This window comes from Bos taurus, chromosome 13 (assembly GCF_002263795.3).
Source record: "Bos taurus isolate L1 Dominette 01449 registration number 42190680 breed Hereford chromosome 13, ARS-UCD2.0, whole genome shotgun sequence".
NCBI lineage: Eukaryota > Metazoa > Chordata > Mammalia > Artiodactyla > Bovidae > Bos > Bos taurus.
Window position 1 is genome coordinate 10,774,606 of NC_037340.1, and position 21,133 is coordinate 10,795,738.

The following is a 21,133-nucleotide window of genomic DNA, read 5'->3' on the forward strand; positions in this document are numbered from 1 at the left end:
ATAGAGCCTCACACGCCTCCCATTTCTTTCCAGTTGCCTCCCGGGCTGTGCCCCCAAAGTACGTGAGCGGCTCTAAGTGGTACGGCCGTCGGAGCCACCCCGAGCCCTGTGGCGCTGCAGGTGGAGCCCCAGGTTTACTGGAGCAGCCGGCCAGACCCAGTGCGAGGAGCAAGCTTCGCCGCTCCGCGTCCCTGGAAAGCGTGGAGGTGGGTGGACCCCGCCTTGGCACCCGCCTCCCCCCAGTCACTGCTCACATGACATGACACAGGAGGACGGGAGAGGGCATCTCATTGCTGGAAGAGGGGCTATTTGGGGACCTACATTTTGTTTTAAGGTGTCTCTGGGTCTCTCTGTCTGCAGGGCAGCTCTGGCCACAGAGCATCCTCCTTCAGAAACGGGGTCTCGGAGCATGTCCTGTTTACCACCACCTTGCCCTGGCCCTGCAGGAGGAGGGGAAGGCTAATCGACTGAGGGTAGAAAGGGCAGGTGTGCAACAGCCACAGTCACCCGCGTCCAGCCCTTGGACCAAGGCTCACCCTGCACAACTTGGTGGGCTCACGATGGATGCCTCCGGGGCCCCCACTGAGACTCCTTGAGCTGTCCACTGCGGGAGGCTTCGGGCCTTCGTGTCAAAAAGTCTATCCACAGGGCAGATCCACCCCCTGCAGGTTAATCGTGGCTGACGTCCTACTCTTTCTGTTTTTCCAGAGTCTCAAGTCTGATGAAGAAGCCGACAGCGCGAAGGAGCCTCAGAATGAATTGTTTGAAGCCCAAGGTAAAGCCTGGCCTTGTGGTAAATGCCCACTTTGGTCAGTGCTGGGCTGTCAGGCAGCAGGCTGCCAGCGAAAGAGAATTTCCTGGGAGGTGCCCAGTGTGGGTGGTCTCTCTGGGGTGCCCTTCTCCTGGGGAGGTCCCAGCTCTGAGATTCCTGAGGTCAGATCCTTGGGCAGGGGCTGCTGGCTAAGAGAGCAGCGAGTTGGTTGGCTAGGGTCATAGTGATCCTCCCGACCAGCAGGCATGGGCCAGGGGACTCCTTCCTAATGTGCCAGGCCTGGGCCAGCAGCCTCCCCACTCACCAGAGGCCCTGCATGTGCCCCAAGTGGAGGGCGAGACGTGGCTCTGGTCCTGGGAACCTGGCGGAGCACCCGGAAGGCAGTCACAGGTGCTTTGCATTAGCATGTGGGTGTGCGGGTTCCTTAAGGACACCTCTCACCAGCGTGTGTCACAGGGCAGAATGTGCAGGACCACGGCTCCAGCGGGAGACCTGAACTGACCTGGAGCTTCTCCTGAGTGAGAGGTCTGCACTGGTGCTGAGCACCGTCCAGACTGTGGTCCTCAGGGGCCGAGGCTGTTGCTGGCTCAGTGCTGAGCGTGGGGACGTCAAGTGAATGAACCAAGTGTCTGTGCTACTGGATGAAGCAGATGGACCTCTTTGTGTCCAAAAATCACTTCCTACATTCCCTGGACTCAGACTAAATCTAGGGGATGAGAGGAAGGGCTCCGGGGAGGTTATCTACTGAGTGATGTTGGGCTCTCTGCCCAGAGACAGGTTGGGTGCTTCTTTCCATCCAGGTTAGAACTGACCCTCCTGCACAAACACTAACGTCAGACCTCACAGGACTTACTTACCTTCTCTGCCAGCCCTGAGAACAGGCCCTGGTGTCAGAATTGCTTTCCCCCTTTTTTGGTTCCTGCCTTTATTTATTTGTTTATTTTTAAAATTTAATTAAAATTAAATTTTATTTATTAATTTATTAATTTAATTTATTATTTTAATTTATTAATTAAAATATATTTAATTAATAAATGTATTTATTTGGCTGTGTCAGGTCTTAGTGGTAGCATGCAGGATCTTCACACGTCATTTGGGATCTTTCATTGCAGTGCACAGGTTTCTGTCTAGTTGCAGGGCACAGGCTTAGTTGCTCCATGGCACATGGGATCTGAGTTCCCTGATCAGATCAGTCGCTCAGTCGTGTCCGACTGTTTGTGACCCCATGAATCGCAGCACACCAGGCCTCCCTGTCCATCACCAACTCCTGGAGTTCACTCAGACTCACGTCCATCGAGTCAGTGATGCCATCCAGCCATCTCATCCTCTGTCGTCCCCTTCTCCTCCTGCCCCCAATGACCAAGGATCGAGCCTGAGTCCCCTGCATTGCAAGGTGGATTCTTAACCACGGGACCTTCAGAGAAGTCCCTGTTTTTCCATTTTTCCATAGAACTTTCAGATGTTTTAAGCTGGAAGGGGTCTTGGAAGTGGCCCTTTCCTTGTGTTTTCCTCAACCCAACATACAGCATCATTCCTGAGCATGGAGGCTTAGCTTTCCTCAGGAAAGGACTTTCTGATTATTAGTCGGGTTATCACAGTAAACGCCAAGATGACTCCTCTCTGGAGACCTCCAGACCACTGACTGGCAGCCAGGGTCTGGTCAGGTGCAGGTGACCCTCGTCCTGTGTCGGCAGGGTGGTGCAGTCTGGGTGTGGAAGGAGCGCTGCTTTGAAGCCTTGCTTATCTAAAGAGAGCTCTCTGTGGGCACCCCAAGGTCTGTCTTCTCCCAAAGGGTGTTTCTCTGGCAAAGCTTCAGAAACCTCAGTAAGCCAGCTGGCTAACGTAGAAAGGCTATGAAACCAGGCCGGCTGTCACCCGGACTTGCTGCTGAGTCTGCATCTCAAAGACCCCTGTGGCTCCTGATGTGAGGTGGTATGGAAAACAGCCCATCTCGGGGCATTTTTGCTGGGGAAAAAAAAGAAAAAAGATAACACTCACCCTGCATCCAAACTAGCCTTTGGTGCTAAGTTCCAGGTTACAGGAGATGTTAGGGGTGGAGGGCAGGAGGCCGGGGACTGGGGGGTGGGCGGGAGGTGACCCAGCGACTCTGAGGGAGTAGCCACACACACAGGGAGGGTTCTGCGTTGATGCTCAGTTGAAGAAATCGGCCGTCGGGAGACTTGGGAGAGAACTGGGACGTCGTTGTTGGGTTGTAGGGCCATCGTCGCACTGGGGTCAGGAGTGCATACGAAACACTCAGGGGTGAGAACACGGCAGCTGGGATTTGCCTTCAAATTCTTGGGCCAGGGACTTCTGTGGTGATCTATTGTCTAGGACTCCACAGTCCCATTGCAGGGGGCCCGGGTTCCATCCCTTGTCTGAGAACTAGAGCCCCCATGCTGTAACTAAGAGTTTGCATGCCACAGCTAAAAAGATCTCACATGCAGCAACCAAGACCCAGAGCAGCCCAATAAATATTACAGAAAAAAGAAATACGTGGGCAAGAACAAACAGGGGTAGATGAAGCCAGGGCGAGAGGCTGCCCAAGGGACAGGGTCATTGGCCTTTGTTGGACTGTGCTCTTTGCTTTGGGCAGCTTTGAAGACCTTCAAGATGTTAATTTTTTAAATCTGGCCCTTTTATTCTAAGTACAAAGCTTGCGGGTATGCTCCTGGTGCTACAGCTTCTGTAGGTGCCCTTCAGAAAATGCCTTCCCCACGTGCAGCAGAGTCCCCCTTTTATTGTGAAATTTTGCATAGAATTAAGTTGGAAGAATTGCACAGTGAGCCCCATGGAGCCACCATCGGAAGCTTGACTCTCACATGTGTCCCTCTGCCCATCTGTCAGTCCATCTGATTTCAGAGTAAAGTACCGCCTTGGTGTGTTTCCCCTGCTTCAGGCCAGCTGCCAACCTGGGGTTCTGAGGTCTTCGGGAGCGCCCGGAAGCCCCGCAGCCACTCCTTCGACACCCCTGAGACCCGGGTCTGGGGCCTCTGGGAAGAGCTGGGTGTGGGCAGCAGCGGCCACCTCACCGAGCAGGAGCTGGCCCTGGTCTGCCAGAGCATCGGGCTCCAGGGCCTGGCGAAGGAGGTGAGAGGGGATGGGATGGACCGCCCCAAAGGCCTGGGTCTTTGTAGTTGGTGCCGGGCCTGGAAAACCCCTTCACCCTCAGACACAGATTCAGTCGTCACTGTCTGGCCTAAAACCCTGTGCTAATTCCCAGGGCTTGTGCTGAGGGTACGTCTCGGGCCACCTTCACGCAGGATGCCCCTCTGCCTGGAGCTCTCTCCCCTCTCTGGTCTCCATAGGCCTACCGCCCAGCCCAAAGGTTGTGCCCATAGCATCTGGCTGTGACCCTGGCGGCTGTGTTCAGCCCTTCCCTCCTTCGGGACCCAGGGGAGGAGGGGGCAGTGCAATGGGATGGGCCCTGCCTTACTGACTGTGAACCACTGGGATTCCGTACACACATGTCCCGCACACACACGTCCCACCGTCCAGCAGACTCCCTCACAGCAGACTTGGGATGGTGTTTGGGAGATGCGGGATGCTCAGCTGGGTGGAAACTGACAGGAGTGTGGATTTCACAAGCCCCAGCCAGGAAGCCAGTGCTCAGATAGCAAGCTGCCTGCTTGGTGGGGTGGGGGCTGGGCCTGGGCGGGGCGGTCAAGGCTGCTGGGGAGCAGCCTCTGAGCAGATGCCTGAGGCGCTTTTCTTTAGGAACTTGAAGACCTGTTCAACAAGCTGGACCAAGATGGGGATGGCAGAGTGAGTCTGGAGGAGCTCCAGCTTGGCCTGTTCAATCATGGGTCCCCTCGACCACTGGAACTGGCCCCGCTTGTCAAACCCAGCAGGTCCTGGTCTCGTTACCAGGTAAGGTGGGGCGATTAACTCTTGAAGCCCAGGGTGACTGCCATCACTCTCCTGAAGGCCTGAGCTCTCTGCCTGGTCCCCAGAGTGGGTGCCCAGGAGGTGGTTGGAGTGACCTGACCTGACATCGCTTCTGCCTGGCTATGCGCCACTGGTGAACTGCTCGCCTTCTCTGTGCCACAGGTTCCTCATCTGTAAAGTGGACGCACCTCATAGGGGTCTCATATGGATTCCCTGGGGTACACTGCGTTCCACCAAACGCACCCGGTCCCTCCTCCCTGGGGGGCAGAGTCACTATCAGGGCCGTGCCTTCCCCGGGACTAGCCCTCCAGGCTCTCCTGGAGCTGTGTTATTCCCATTTTTCATCCTGCACGAGTCCAGCTGGAGTCAAGCAGACTTTATTTACACTGTGATGTTGGCCGGTGCGTTTGCTTCATGTCTGTCCCAGGGTGGTCAGGGCTCCTTCTCCCACCGCAGGGCACGGTTGTCCTGGGGAGTCTTGCTGCCGCCTCTTTGGCAACGTGGTTGGTCCCGTAGTTTGTGGGCGGTGGTGCAGGAACAGTGTGGCCTTGTTCTCTGCTGGGCTGGGCGCGTCCGAAAATCAGGTTTCTGCCCCTGAAGCCACTGAGACGGGGAAGGAGTCAGGGTAGTGAGGACAGTGCCTGGCCACCTGAGGGCAGGGACTGCATGGTGCCCACAGCCCGCGGAGGAGGGCTCCTCCCAGGGGCCTCGGCCCCTCATTCCTGCCCAGGAAGCGCTGACATGGCCCCGGGGCCATGTCCTGTGCGTGTGGACACCAGTGTGACTGGGCTGCAGGTGTGGGGCCTTGTGCAGCAGACCGAGGTTCTCCTGCTCCATCAGGCGAGCCCCTGGGTCTGGTGGTCTGGGGACACCCACCTCAGAGAGGAGGGGGCCGCTGCTCCTCCTTGTTCGGGCCCCAACAGCCAATGCGTGTCCCGGGGGCCCTCCCTGGGGCAGGAAGCAGCTTACCGGCCACACCTCAGCCTCACCCGTCAGCTTTCTGGCCGAGGGATTTTTCTGCTCTTGTCTCCAGCCCTGAATCCTGAGGACACGTGCCCTCTGCTCAGGCCGCTCGACCTCTTCTGAAGCCCATCTTGGGTTTCTATGCATAGACTGGGTTTCCCTTGGCTGGTGTGTGCCTTCCCAGGCTCTTCCTCTGGGAGGACAGGCGAGAAGCCATTGCTTGTTTAGAGAGAAGTTACTTCGGGGGGCCCTGCAGGTGCTGGGGCATCCCCACGCACAGCCTCAGGCAGACGGCCCTGAGCCCTGAGCTCGGGTGTCCTCCGCTGAGCCTGCAGTTCCCGCAGGTCCTCTGGGCACCCTGTTCCCTGCAGCAGGAATCAGGGGGAGGCCGCGCCCGCGGAGCACAGGTGGTGAGGTCAGGGAAGGTGCGCGGGGAGGCCCGCGGTCCTCACAGCGCTGGTCCCCGTGTGCAGGTCCCGGAGGAGAGTGTTGGCCAGACCCCCACGTCGTCCCTCGTGTCCGTGTGCTCGGGCCCCCGCCTCTTCTGCAGTGTGGATGACGGCAGCGGCTTCGCCTTCCCGGAGCAGATCATCTCCTTGTGGGCCCAGGAGGGCGTTCACAATGGCAGGGAGGTCTTGCAGGTGTGGGCCGGTCACGCGGCTGCCCCAGCAGAGGCGTCTGGGCGGGAGGATTGGGGGGAGCCGCTGCCCATGAGGGAGGCTGGACAGAGAACCTCGCAGACACAGGCCCCATGGAGGGAAGGCCCGTCATCCTCACTTTTTGCTTTATTTTTTGATATCAATATGTAGCACCTCTTAACTTAGAAACATAATAAGTAAACAGCAGAGAAAGCCCACAGCCCGAAACAAATCCTTTAGAGGGTAGGTTTCAGTATCTCAGACACCCCGTAGTGCGTGTCGGCCTCCGAGCGGATCCTGGGTCCTGGAGGACAGGAGGGCCTCTTAGTGACTGCAGCACGTGGGCGTGGACACCAGGAGGCGCCGCCCACACGTGTCGTGCGGTTTTTCTAATCTGGAAGCTGCTGCCCAGACCTCTTCGTCCTCTGCTCCCCCCGTGATTTCATTGCTGAGAAGCGTGATTTCATTGCTGAGAAGCGTGCTCTCAGCGTGTCGTGGCGGCAGCTTCCGGGTTGCTCCGCACGCTTTAGCGTCCTGTCATTTTTCTCCCAGAAGCCCTCGGGGCCATGGAGAAGCGTGGAGGTTCAAGTCCCCATCTCCCGCTTTACAGGAAGGGCTTCCCCGTGGGCCCTGCCATGTGCCTGCCCCACCCGTGTGTCTGCAGCTTGTAGTCACAAGCACCAGTCACCGAGAGAGCAGCCACGCCACCCGCGTTGTCACTAGGCCGCCGGCAGGTGCGTGGACGTTCCCAGCCTACTCTTTTTCTTACTATGGTAAAATACAGAAAGCACCGTTTTTCTGTTCTTTTAACTTTACCTACCCCAATCCCGAGGGGGAATGGCTGTGACTCTCGGAAATGCCTGGCTGTGGCTCATCGCTCTATCAATCGTTTCCACCAACAGAACCCACATTGTTCCTATGTCTGTTCGTGCTGTTCAGAGATATATTAAGGATTCTTTGTGTCTGAAATGGCAAGAATTCAACTCACACATGGCAAGAGGAGGACATCAGGGATCTTTGTGATCAGCTGGGGAAGGAGGAGGATGTTTAGGCTTGGGAGTCCCAGCTCTGGGGGTTGTTAGGACTCTCCTGGTCTCTGGGTCTTGGCTTCAGGTCAAGCACTCTTGCACGGCTCCCCAGGACCCCGTGGTCTATACACTTGCTTTGACAGAGGAAAAGTCCTCCAGCCTCCCTATCAATCCCCTAAGTCCTCTGCTTGCATATGCCCTCTTCTGTGTCTGTCCCTTTGTCCAAGAAGGGGGACTCTGTCCAGCCTGGGTCATGCCCGCCTCTAAAGCAGGGACAGAGAGGGGAGGAGCTGTATATTGACCGTGGGAGGGGGACATCAATGTTGACAGGGACCTGGGGAGATGTTCCCCAGAGGGATGGGAGCAGGGAAGAGGCTTCATCCAAGAGGTGGAGACTTTGCAGACAGAAAAGGATGGTACTGGGACAGTAAGGTCTGGGCCTGAGAGAGCCAGCAAATGTCTGAAGACCCACTCATCCTGCCTGCCCGATGGGCCTTTGTGTTTTCAGAGCCTTGACTTCAGTGTGGACGAGAAGGTGAACCTTTTGGAGCTGACCTGGGCCCTGGAGAATGAGCTCATGATGGTGGGCGGGGCCACCCAGCAGGCAGCCTTAGCCTGCTACCGCCAGGAGCTGAGCTTCTGCCAGTAAGAGCCCCCCTGGGGCGGAGGGGCGTGGGGTGCCTCTGGCCAGGCTGGCCTCCTCGCCCAGGACACGGGCAGCCTGCGGGAGAAGAAAGGGTGCTTCCAGCATGGTCACAAAGCACGGCATGGAGATTGGGCCAAGAATGTATTCCTTTTTAATTGGGTTTGGCTCCAGTTGAGCTGGATATTCAGGCCATCCATCTACTGAGCTTGTTGGGACAGAGATTGTTACTGTATTTTTATTGATGCTCTGAAGCTACAGAAAAGGTTGGCAGTAATTCCAATCTCCATCCTCACGACTTTGCATCTCGTTAGGTACCGACAGATGAGACCTCTGACATCGGCCAACTCTGCAGAGGGGCCCAAAGGAAGACTGCTTTGGGAGGATGAGGAAGGGAGACAAGCTCGGTGCTTCTCCAGTGGGAAAAACAGGCACCAGGATAGCCAGTGCACTGAGCCTCAGGCAGGGTCTGGGGTGACCGGACAGAGACAGGAGTCTCCTCTGCGCTGGGCAACTCCCTGGCTCTTAGGTGCTAGGCTACAGTTGGCAAGGCTGTGACCAGGCAGGATAAGGGGTGGCCCCCTTCTCCCCTTCATGCGTCCAGTCCCAGGTTAGGTGCTGGAGATCCCTGGGGCCCCAGGCCCAGCTGCAGGCAAGAGGGAGTGTGGATAATTTCCCACTTCTTCTAAGGCCGTCTGGAGGGGTGAACACTGCACGCCCCAGGCTCAAACTTCTTGGTCCAGAAACCTGCTAGAAACCCCATTGCAAGCCAGTTGGCTTCTTGCTGTATGTACTTCTGTAAAACAGACTCAACAGCTGCAGAAACCATCCTGGTAGGAGGAGGGTCAGGCTTCCCGGGTGGCGTTAGTCGTAAAGAACCCACTTGCCAATGCTAGTGCAACCCGCTTGCCAACGCAAGAGGCCTGAGAGATGCAAGTTCCATCCCTGTGTCAGGAAGATCCCCTGGAGGAGGGCATGACAGCCCACTCTGGTATTCTCGCCTGGAGAATCCCATGGACAGAGCAGCCTGGAGGGCTACAGTCCATAGGATTACAGAGTCAGACATGACTGCAGTGACTTGGCACGCGTGCACAGGAGGTGAGTCAGCCCAGCGCTGGCCACTGCTCAGCACTCTTAGGCCAGGCGAGTTTGTTCCTTCAGACTGGCTCGCTAGGCCCAGAGCAGTGTCCCCAGTGATCCCTCCCTCCTTTCTGCAGGGACCAGGTGGAGCAGATGGCCAGGGAGCGAGATAAGGCCAGGCAAGACCTGGAGAAAGCTGAGCAGAGGAACCTGGAGTTTGTGAAGGAGACGGATGACCTGCACTCTGCCCTGGAGCAGCTCACGGAGGAGAAGGTCAGGTAGGTCCTGCCGGGGTCCTGGGCCAGGGCGGATGGTGGGCCCAGGCTGCTGCCAGCTGAGGCCCTGCTGTCTCACCTGAGCCCGCAGCAGGGAGCCCGCAGACCAGGCATCACCCATGAAGTGGGCTGAGCGGACTCCGCAGAGTCAGCCCGGCTGGTGGCAGACAGACCAGAGGAAAGCATTTCTGACCTTTATGAAAGTCTTTCCCTCTCTGTCGATGTGTCACCTGCCTCCCTGTGGTTCTTTGCTGTGGCCGCGTTCGGTTCCATCCCAGACAGGGGAGGTGCCGGGTCCCCTCTGGACGCACATGGGGCTCCTGGGGCTCCCCGCTGGGGGGCAGCCTGACTGCACACGCCCTTCCTCTGCGGCCAGCGCTGCCCTCCCCAAGCGCCCACAAGCCGACGGTGACTGATTTCAGGCCATCAGTCGGGGAGCTGAGAATGGATTTGCGTTGGTCTCAGCCTGGTTGACCTGATTCTCCCGACCACCCCGAAGGGACTCGGTGAAGTTCTCTCTGAGTCAGAGAACCAGAGACTCGTTATCTCCATCCAAGAATCTGGTTGGGGGACACAAGGCCTCGAGGGCCATGTGGGTGTTTGGATTTTGCTCCACGAGTAACACGGTGTCATTGGCACATTTTTAGAAATAGCGTTTGCAGTTGTGTTAGGTTGCTGCTGCTGTTGCTGCGTCGCTTCAGTCGTGTCCGACTCTGTGCGACCGCATAGACGGCAGCCAACCAGGCCTCCTGTGTGTTAGGTTACTCTAACAGAAAAGTATTAAAGGATACATGTTCATTGTAGAAAACTTGGAAAATACACACACGAGGAAAAATAAAAGCAAACATTTCACGTCCACAGAGGTTGTCGCTCCTGACCTTTCTCACGCGTCCCTCGCTTCTTCCTGTGCGTGTGGTCGCTTTCAGAGAGGTGAATGTTGCATATCCTTCCTGAGCACCCGTCATGAGGCTCTGCCATATGTTACTGCACATTTCCCCTTTAAAGAGGGGAGTGATATGATCAAGTTTGTAAAACTCGCCCCAAGATCTGCAGGTTCTTAGGTTAATCACGCTCATCAAATTGTTTCCCTGAGTGACAGCTGCCCTTGTGCCCCAAAGCTCTGTGGTGAGTCTGAGGGAGGCCGAGCCAATCGTTTCTGGTTTCGACCACAGTCGAATTTATTGCGGACCCAGGCAGGCTCTGCCGAAATAAGAGTTTCCACTTACCTTCAGTCTACATATACTGGGTTTGAGAATCCTGTTAAGCAACTGTTTCAGTGATGTTGTTCAGTCACTCAGTCGTGTCTGACTCTTTGCGACCCCATGGACTGCAGGGCACAAGGCTTCCCTGTCCTCCGCCATCTCCCAGAGCCTGCTCAAACTCGTGTCCATCGAGTCAGTGATGCCATCCAACCATCTCATGCTCTGTCGTCCCGTTCTCCTGCCTTTAATCTTTCCCAGCATCAGGGTCTTTTCCAATCAGTCAGTTCTTTGCATCAGGTGGTCAAAGTACTGGAATTTCAGCTTCAGCATCAGTCCTTCCAATGAATATTCAGGACTGATTTCCTTTATGATGATTTGATCTCCTTGCAGTCCAAGGAACTCTTAAGAGTTGTCTCCAACACCACAGTTCAAAAACATCAATTCTTTGGTGCTCAGCTTTCTTTATGGTCCAAATCTCACATCTGTGTGTTACTACTGGAAAAACCATAGCTTTGACTAGATGGACCTTTGTCGGCAAAGTGATATCTCTGCTTTTTAATATGCTGTCTAGGTTGGTCATAGGTTTTCTTACAAGGATCAAGCATCATTTAATTTCATGGCTGCAGTCATCATCTGCAGTGATTTTGGAGCCCAAGAAAATAAAGTCTGTCACTGTTTCCATTGTTGCCCTATGTGTTTGCCATGAAGTGATGGGACCAGATGCCATGATTTTAGTTTTCTGAATATTGAGTTTTAAGCCAGCTTTTTCACTGTCCTCTTTCACTTTCATCAAGAGGCTCTTTAGGTCTTCACTTTCTGCCTTAAGGGTGCTTATCATCCACATATCTGAGGTTATTGATATTTCTCCTGGCAATCTTGATTCCAGCTTGTGCTTCATCCAGCCTGGCATTTCACATGATGTACTCTCCATATAAGTTAAACGAGCAGGGTGACAATATACTGCGTTGACGTACTCCTTTCCCAATTGTAAACCAGTCTGTTGTACTCTGTCTAGTTCTCACTTTTGCTTCTTGACCTGCATGCAGGTTTCACAGGAGGCAGGTAAGGTGGTCTGATATTCCCATCTCTTTAAGAATTTTGCAGTTTGTTGTGGTCTACACAGTCAGAGGCTTTAGTGTAGTCAATGAAGCAGACATATGTGTTTTTTTGTGGAATTCTCTAGCTTTTTCTGTGACCCAGTGGATGTTGGCAATTTGATCTCTGGTTCCTCTGCCTTTTCTAAATCCAGCTTATACATCTGGAAGTTCTCGGTTCACATACTTTTGAAGCCTTGCTTGAATGATTTTGAGCATTACTTTGCTAGCATGTGAAATGAATGCAGTTGTGTGGTAGTTTGAACATTCTTTGGGATTGGAACACAGGAAAATGAAATCTGTCAGTGCTTCCACTTTTTCTCCTTCGATTTGCCATGAAGTGATGGGACTGGATGCTGTGATCTTAGATTTTTGAATGTTGAGTTTCAAGCCAACTTTTTCGCTCTCCTCTTTCACCCTCATCAAGAGGCTCTTTAGTTCCTCTTTGCTTTCTGCCATTAGAGTGGTATCATCTGTATATCTGAGATTGTTGATATTTCTCCTGACATTTTGCATGATGTACTCTCTATGTTAAATAAGCAAGGTGACAATATACAGCCTTGATGTCCTCCTTTCCCAATTTTGAATTAGTCCATTGTTCCATGTCCAGTTCTGTTGCTGCTTGACCCACACACAGGTTTCTCAGGAGGCAGGTAAGATGGTCTGATATTCCCATCTCTTGAAGAATTTTCCACAGGTTATTGTGATCCACATAGTCAAAGACTTTAATGTAGACAATGAAGCAGAAGTAGATGTTTTTCTGGAATTCTCTTGCTTTTTCTATGATCCAGTGGATGTTGGCAATTTGATCTCTAGGTCCTCTGCCTTTTCTAGATCCAGTTTGTGCATTTGAAAATTCTTGGTTTATGTACTGTTGAAGCCTAGCTTGAAGGATTTTGAGCATTACTTTGCTAACGTGGAATAAGTGCTGCTGTGTGGTAGTTTGAACATTCTTTGGCATTTCCCTCCTTTGGGATTGAAATGAAAACTGACCTTTTCCAGTCCTGTGGTCATTGCTGAGTTTTCCAGATTTGCTGGCATATTGAGTGCAGCACTTTAAGAGCATCATCTTTTAGGATTTTAAATAGCTCAGCTCCACTAGCTTTAGTGATAAAGCTAAGGTTTGGCACTGTTTTCCCTGCTGATAGAAATGGTTGTTGCAAAAGATCACTGCAGAGTCTGAGGGGAAGGGCCCTGCCCCATCCTCTGTCTGCTTGGGATTCGCTGTGTGCTAGTTTTCCAAGGCTTGTGGTGGAGGCTGACTTCTCTGCGCCTTCAGTCACCAAGGGCCCTGATGCTGCCTTTATTTACCAATGCATTTTTTTTTTTGATGACGTGGAAAAGGTTGAATGGCCAAGGGGTGCCAGAGACCCACCCAGAAGTCACCTGCCAGCTCGCCCCATGGGCCGAGGGACCCGCTGGCTCCCTTGTCTGTGTGGGGTCACCTCTGCCAGACTCGAGGGGGGCAGTTCATGAGGCCTCCGCCTCTCCACAACACTGAAGCTCCCGCATCTATCAGGCGGAAACAAATGTGTCCCCAGTGCTGAGGCCAAGTGTGCTGACGGGAGACCCCGGGGAGGGAGAGGCCCAGATGGCGCCCCCGATGCACCGTGTGCCGTATGCTTTGCAGACGCCTGGAGCAGGGCTACCAGGGGAGGCTGAGCCTCCTGCGGTCCGAGGTGGAAGTGGAACGCGAGCTGTTCTGGGAGGAGGCCCGGCGGCAGAGGGCCGGGCTGGAGGAGGACCTGAGGCGCCTGCAGGCGGAGGAGACCGGCCTCCACGAGAAGCTGACCCTGGCCCTGAAGGTAGGGGGGTTCATGGTGCTGCGGGGTGCCTCCTCAGGACCCCCCACCTGAAAAGAGGGAGGCCACATTGCCCGGGGGTCCCTCCTCCATACCCACACCTTCCTGAGCCAGGTGTCAACCCTCCCTGCGGCCCTGGGGGCTTGACCCTAAAGAACGTTTTCTGCAGCCACCGAGAGAGCCCATTTCTCAGCCGAAGCGGAAGCGTCCTGGCTTCTCCAGGAGAGACCCAGGCCTCCTCTGCAGCCGTGTGGGCCGCAGGATGGGGGCCCCGGGGCTCTCGCTCTCGGCTCTGGGTCAGTGGCCGCCACCTCGGCTGCCTCCCTGGAACCACAGCACTAGACCAAACACAAAAGCGTCACCCGCCCCCAACCCTGGCTGTGTGACCTGGATCGGGGGCACTCTTCCTGGCTGTGGAGAGGGTCCCTGACCTGCTCCCCGCCTGCCTTTGGTTCCAGTGAGGTGGCCCCGGCCCCACCTCCTTCTTCTTCCCTGACTGTGGGTTCCTCCACACCGCCCTGCCTCCCTCCCCCAGAGGAGAAGCCAGGCCTGCCTTCTGGTTTATCCTGTGTCTCCGAACACCGCCCTCCTTCTGGTGGACTCCTGGGCTGTTGCGGGGCAGCTTCAAATCTGTCCTTTCAAAGACGGCTCGGGAAGGGTTGTCACTGGCTTCCACTCGTGCTGCTTATGACCTTCTCGAGAGCTCAGGTGGCTGGGAGAGCCTCCCCCAGGGCTCCTGCTCTGGAGCCCTGCCTCTCGCTCCCTCCTCCATCCTGGCCAACCATTGACCTGTGTCTTGTAGGAAAATAGTCGATTGCAGAAGGAGATGATTGAAGTCGTGGAGAAGCTCTCAGACTCTCAGAAGCTAGTCCTGAAGCTTCAGAATGACCTGGAGTTTGTGTTGAAGGATAAGGCAAGTCCTCTTGCAGACTCTGAGTCCCCAGACAAGCGCCTGTGGGTGTTGGTAAAGGGCGTCAGGGTCTTGATGGAGAATACACAGGAGACGGAATTGGGTTTTTCTGCTAAAATTCCACGTGTTGCTCAGTCACTCAGTCATGTCTGAATCTTTGTGACCCCCATGGACTGTAGCCCGCCAGGCTCCTCCGTCCGTGGAATTTTCCAGGCGCAGTCAAGAATACTGGAGTGGGTGCCATTTCCTGCTCCAGGGGATCTCCCCGTTCCGGGGCTGAACCTGCGTCTCCTGCGTCTCCTACGTTGGCAGGCGGGCTCTTTGGCACTAGTGCCACCTGGGAACCCTAAATGCTGTGATGCAGAGGAAGTTATTAAGGCCACTTCGCCTGGAGTTTCCTCCCCTTCAGGCAGTACAGGGGTGCAGGTGACACCCAGTGATGCCCTGCATTGACCTGGTGACGAGGCCTGGACCAGGCAGCAACTCTGCACAGACCCCAGTGCTGGGGTGAGGAGCGCTTAGAGACCTGGCCCTTTCTGTCACCTTGAGGGGAGGACAGGAAAGGAGGGAGGTGCAGGGTCCGTGCAAGGGGCCTCCCAGGTGGCCGAGGCAAGAAGGCAGCCCAGGGTCCAGGTGGGAGCATGACCACCTTCCTGAAATTCGAAACATCCTTCTGCCCTGAGACCTTTGAAACGAGGGAGGGGAGGAAGGGGAGGGACAGGTGGCTGCACCTGCAGATGCTGAGCGTACTGCGGCAGTACGAGGGGGTGGCAGCCCACCCTCTACCTGGCCTGAGGTCCTGGCCCTCACTTTCCTGCTTGCATCTGGCTTTCAGCTGGAGCCTCAGAGCACAGAACTCCTGGCCCAGGAAGAGCGATTCTCAGAGATCCAGAAGGAATACGAGCTTAAGTGCCGGGTAAGTGTCCCCCTGCCCGAGGGAACGTCAGGCGCTGTCTGTTCAGGACTGGGTGGCCCCTCCCACCTCCTGGCCTCCACGTAGGGGGTGGCCCAGCCTGGGTCCACAGGAGCATCCCTACATGAGCCGGGCAGGCATAGCCTCTGACGTGGGCTTCCTTCTTCAGTTGAGGTCTTCTGAGCTTCGTGTTTTTGTTTTTTCAAATTTTTTTGGCTGTGCTGCATGGCTTGTGGGATCGCAGTTTCCTGACAAGGGATGGAACCCACACCCTCGGCAGTGAAAGCCATGGAGTCCTCAATGCTGGACTGCAAGGGAATTTCCCGAGCCTCATGTTCTTGCCTGGAGAATCCCATGGACTGAGGAGCCTGGTAGGCTGCAGTCCATGTTGTCGCTAAGAGTCGGACACGACTGAGCGACTTCACTTTCACTTTTCACTTTCATGCATTGGAGAAGGAAATGGCAACCCACTCCAGTGTTCTTGCCTGGAGAATCCCAGGGACGGGGGAGCCTGGTGGGCTGCCGTCTATGGGGTTGCACAGAGTCGGACACGACTGAAGTGACTTAGCAGCAGCAGCAGCAGCATGTTCTGCAAGGAGGCAGTTGGGACTTTGCCTGCCCAGCACCTGTGCCCGGCCCCGCACAGGCTGCTCACCCCAGTCCCAAGGCCCCCGTGTGCGTCCGGGCACCATGTAGGGCTTCATCTTGTTTCCTGTGGTTGAGTGTATGCATTTCCTGGCCCAAACCTACATGTGAGCCCACTCAGCTGGCGTCGCCACCATGCAGAGCAGGGTGCAGGTGGTGAACAGTCCCTGCTGGGAAACAGATCACACTGTTACTCCCTCAAGATTGTCCAGGACTCCGGCAGATAAAGCTTGATTGTTTGGCGTTAAGGGTCTAGTATTCACTTGCTTCTTAATGGTTTCCCTCCTGATTAACATAAGAACTGTCTCTCTGCACGTGATGCTTTGGCCACACCAGAGGATAAAGGTGAGCCCGTGCTCGTCTGCAGTGTGACGTGACCCCTGCCTCCTGCCTGCCACACCCTGAATCCCGGTGCCCCTGCAGTCCTGTGTATGGGTCACCTATGTAGCCCTTCTCAGAGACCTAGTGGTGTGTGGGTTTTGTGGTTAACTTTCTGGAGGACCTCTCCTTCCTGCTGTGTTTTCTCCCCCACTTTGAGCACCTGTGACTAACCAGCACTTAATACGTTGCTTTAGTGCACCTGAACTTTTTCATACAGGTGTAACCCCCTTTGCTTTTTCACGACTGTCACCTAACTGTTGCTATTCATTTCACTTTTGATTCTTGAAATTTTACTTTTTGAAATTTTGGCAAAAAAAATTTTACATTTTGGTGCTACTTATTCAGAGATCTTCCCTCTTTTGGGGGGTATTTTTGGCTGTTTCAAATTAGCATTGAGAATGTTAAAAAAATATATTTTTTAAATAATTTCTAATACACGAAGTTGCAAATGTCTGGGCAGCCAGCCCCTCTGTGTGTGCTTACTCGGTGTGGCTGGCCCCGCCTTCCTCTCCAGTGCTTTCTGAGCTGCTGTTGAAACCCCACCCTCTCCTGCTTTCTTGCTGAGCTCACCTCTCCTGCTAATGCTAACGTGAAGAGAAGCCTCAAAGGTTCCAGAGCCTCAGACCTAGGGCTTCGCTGTGTGCAGTGGACCTGCTGCCTTTCCCGGCTCTCGGGGCAGCATCCTGTGACTGCCTTCAGCATCCACAGTCACCCCAAATTCACGTGCAACCCACACAAAAGCAGGCACGTGGCTCCCCAGCCTTGCTGGACGCACCCTGGATGGACAGGCTGGGACCCAGGACAGTGCATGTCATCCTGGTGCTTGGAACAGAGCAGTGTGCCTGGCATCATACCTTAAGGGCCTGTTTTCTGGCTCTGCTGAACTTGCGGAGCATGGATATGCTCTTACAGTGGCCGTGTGAGGGGGGAAGGAACCACTGAAGGGGCAGGGCATTGGGCAGAAATGATTCTGTCTATGTTTCCTGCCACATCAGCACTGCTCAGTAAAAACAGCAGTCACGTGTGTACTTCCAAGTTTTCCAGTGGTCACGTTAAAAAAGGTAAAAGAAAAAAAAAGGTAAAAAGAAATGGGTGACATTAATTTTAGTAACATTTTATTTACTCCATTACTTTCACAGTGCCATCATTTCAGCATGTAATCAATATAATCACATTTTAAGTGAGCTATTTTGCATCCCTCTTTGGGAACCTGGTCTTTAAGATCATTGTAGAGTTTATGCTGCACACCTCGATCCAGACTGACCACGTCAGAGATGCTCTGTGGCCTGTGTGGTGTCATTGTGGGGTGGGGGGCTGGGGCGCACACACCCGCCGCCCCACGGGCCTCCCTGCAGCTCTCGCTTCCTGGCCTTGCCCTTTCCCCGGGACAGAGCTACTCGCTCTGGGGAGATTGCGTATTTGCTCAGGAGTTTCTGAAGGAGGTACAGTGAGCCTAGTAAACATGTGCTTCCTCTAAGATCAGCAGGGCCTGTCCCTTCTCCCACATGGCCTAGAGCCGCCAGTTAGAGGCTCCTCCTCCAGGGCGGGTGTGGACACAGGCCAGGCACTGGCCACCAGGGAGTTCAGAAAGATCTGAGAGGAGCTGCCTGCAGAGGAAACTCAGATTAAAAAATCAGAGAGGAGGGACTGCCCTGGTGGCCCAGTGGTTAGGACTCCACTCCCGATCAGGGGGCACGGGTGTGATCCCTGGTTGGGGAACTAAGTCCTGCAGGCCGCATGCGCAGCCCCCAGAAAAGGAGAATCAGAGCGGGCGGTGGGGCCTTGAGGGTGTGCGTGGCGTGAACCCCAGAGCCTGGGTCCCGGGGGAGGAGCCGGCTGGAAGCGGCATCGCATGTGGCGTCCTCCAGGTGGGGTGACCACGGCCCACCCGAGGCGGGGGGAGGAGCACGTGGACCCACCATCATGGGCGAACGTGGCGCTCGGGCCGTGGGACCACCTGGGAGAGCGGACTGTGCGCGCTGCCCTTCCTGCCCTGTAAAAGCCAGGTGACCAAGTGGGCGCGTTGAGTTGTATTTCATTCTTTGCGTGGATAAATGATGCTTGTTACAAACGAGACCCTTCCTCTTTTATTTTTCCTCTGTGCTGTGCAGCTTGCAGGGTCTTAGTTCCCTAACCAGGGAGCAAACCTGCGTCCTCTGCAGGGAAAGCACTCAGTCCTAACCGCTGGACCACCAGGAAGGTCCCAGAGGCCCTTCCTCTTAAGCCTCAAGTCCCCCGAATCTCCCCTACCCCTTATGAGCATGCTCCCCCAACCTCTTGTGGTTTCAGGTGTTAAAAGGTCTCTGTATTTTCTCCATTTCTCACTTTCACTGCACTTTTCCCCCCGAGCCCCTTCTGGGTATCCAGTGATGGAAGGTGGTGCCAGGTATGAGACGGTGGGAAATGACTCCTGGTCCTTGTCGCTCCCGGAGCAGTTCGGTGCCCGGGTATAGTGTCTGTGCCCCGTCCTGGAAGTCGGGACCCGCTCTGCTGGGGCCTGAACTGTTCCCTGGGTGCCGGCCCTGTGCCCCACTCCGGGGCCTGGTGGCCGCAGTGGCTGGAGGAAGTGTCTGGCTCTGCCCACAGGACCTGCAGGACCGCAACGACGAGCTGCAGGCTGCCCTGGAAGGTCTGCAGGCACAGGCGGCCCTGAGTCGGCACGGCCGCCTGCCCCCGGGACAAAGCCCGGCAGGTAGGAGCTGACTGCTTGGAGGTGGTGGGTCTGCTGGGAGGCGGTGGGTCGGTGCTCATGCCCTGGGGGTGGGGCGGTGGGCCAGCCCGCTATGCAGGGGGTCACAAGTCCTTCGGACCACTTGTGTGGGAGAAGGGGCCTATCTGAGGCGAGGGGTTTAGGCAACCCAGAGCCCCAAGGGAGATGGAGGAGGATGAAGGTCCTACTGCTTGGACAGAGTAAGTGGTGAAGGTTATGATGACCTTGCTGTGACCTCAGGGCAGGCGTGTCCTCTGTGAGCCTCCTAAGGCAGCGGGGATGGAAGGAGATGCCCCCGTGGAGGGTCATCTGGGAAGGGGAGCAGAGAGCGGGCTGGGGGCGATGGGGGACGGCCTGCGATGGCTCTGACAGGGCAGTCCATGTCAGCTTTCCTCGGGGCCTCCGAGGGCAGCCGGGGGGTCTTCTGCGCACCTGGCCTCTGAGGGGGGCCCTCACCTGCACCCGCAGCAGTGGACTCTGCTCCCCGAGCCACAGCCCTGCTGCCCTCAGCCAGGGGTGCTTGGCGCATGGCTGCTGTCATCGCATGCCTCGATGAGTGTCAGGGGCCCGTGTGGCCGCAGGGAAGGGGGCGATGGTCTTTATCCCTGGACGGGCCTGAGCTGCAAGGAGTGTGTGGCCCTTGATGAGAGCCAGGACCTGCGCCCCGGGTGTGCTGGCCATATGGCTCTGGGTCGTAGCACCGGAGGGAGCCCCGAGCTTCGTGTTGGTGCCAACGCAGCCAAAGTGCTCTCCGGCTGGAGCCTTTTCTCTTCCCCTCGGCCCCATCTGAGGAGGAGGGGCGGTCAGAACAGCAGCACTGTGGTGCAGGGGCCACATGGGTGGTGGAGGCCGGGCTGGCTGTGCATCCAACCAGGGCCACTCCTGACCCAGGCGGCAGCTTCCTGTTGTCAGGGCGATGGGATGCTCTCTTTCCTAAGGTGCTTATCCCAAATATTCTCGGCCAGATGTTGCCGAGTCTGTCTCTTTTTTTCATGGAAAACAATTCGGGAACTGAAAAGAGCAGGCGAGAGGTCAGGATATGTCAGCTCCCTCACTTTCCAGCCCATCAACCGGCATGGATGAAACCCCATCAGTGGCCACACTCACATTCTGAATCAATGTGAGTGTGCCCCCTACCACGCGTGGCGTGGGGGACACCTGGGCCCAGGAGGGCTGGCCGTGAATCACTGCAGATGGTGACTGCAGCTATGAAATTAAAAGATGCTTGATCCCATGGTGTTCTGGGCAGAACATCAATGTACATGTCCTCTTATTTTCAGGCACCATCACATTTGTGGGTGATTCTGCCCCAGCGAGTATAAAAACAGAGATCATGTTGGAGCTGCTGAAGGAGCATTACCAAGAACTCAAGATCCAGCTGCAGACCAAGGTCAGGGGACTGAGGGAGGCCACAGAGTTAGGGGAACTTCCTGCTGCTGAGACGTGTCTGCACACACGTCTGCCCAGAGTGAGCGCGCTCAGGGGGACGGAGGTTTGCAGGGAATGTGTGTGACCTTGACTTTGTGCCTCCACCCTCTTCGGAAGGAGGCAGGACAGAAGGAATAGCTAATAATGGGAGGGAACAGGGTCCATCCCCGTGTCCGGAGGCTGGTGCAGAGGCCAGACCTCCCTGTTTGCCCTGCGCTGGGAAGTCATAGCCCCCAGCTCTGTTGCAGCTGAAGCAGATTCTGGGAGCAGAATCTTAGTTCCTGTGATTGCCCTGCACCAGGGGCTCCCCAGGTGGCGCTAGTGGAAAAGAGGAGATATGTCGCCAAGACAGGAGACATAAGAGATGCAGGTTCAATCCCTGGGTCGGGAAGATCCCCCGGAGGAGAGTGTGGCAACCACTCCAGTCTTCTTCATGGAGGATCCCATGGACGAAGGAGCCTGGTGGGCCACAGTCCACAGGGTCACACAGAGTCGGACACGACTGAAGCGACTTGGCACGCAGGGGCTCCTAGGCACCCTGGCCAAGCCTGTCTTCTTGGGTGAATGTGTCTCTTGCTCTGTTACTCGATTGTGGTGGGTTTTGTGGAGGGATGGTGCCCACAGCTTGTCAGGTGTCACCATGGCCACGGGGTGGTCCTGCCCCTGGGTGCCTGCTGTGGCCTTGCCTTCCAGGCCTCGTGGAGGTGTTGTTCCCCTCTACCCTCCTCCTGCGGCTGCCTGCCAGGCCGCCAGCCTCCCTT

The 21,133-nt window shown here is 55.7% G+C and overlaps 1 protein-coding gene across 7 annotated transcripts in view; it reads left to right on the forward strand.

Moving 5' to 3' along the window:
• LOC100297905 (ninein-like protein) overlaps nt 1-21,133 on the forward strand; it is a 120,487-nt gene that overhangs the window by 77,226 nt on the left and 22,128 nt on the right. For 6 of the 7 annotated variants that reach the window (XM_059892806.1, XM_059892804.1, XM_059892808.1 and 3 more), the window contains 12 exons: nt 34-206; nt 709-775; nt 3,672-3,862; nt 4,490-4,642; nt 6,097-6,264; nt 7,798-7,934; nt 9,150-9,290; nt 13,214-13,388; nt 14,188-14,298; nt 15,131-15,211; nt 18,821-18,926; nt 20,225-20,334. In XM_059892806.1, the coding sequence (XP_059748789.1) occupies nt 34-206; nt 709-775; nt 3,672-3,862; nt 4,490-4,642; nt 6,097-6,264; nt 7,798-7,934; nt 9,150-9,290; nt 13,214-13,388; nt 14,188-14,298; nt 15,131-15,211; nt 18,821-18,926; nt 20,225-20,334 (1,613 nt within the window). The remainder of the gene's footprint in view (nt 1-33; nt 207-708; nt 776-3,671; nt 3,863-4,489; nt 4,643-6,096; nt 6,265-7,797; nt 7,935-9,149; nt 9,291-13,213; nt 13,389-14,187; nt 14,299-15,130; nt 15,212-18,820; nt 18,927-20,224; nt 20,335-21,133) is intronic. The other variant, XM_059892805.1, reaches the window with a different exon arrangement.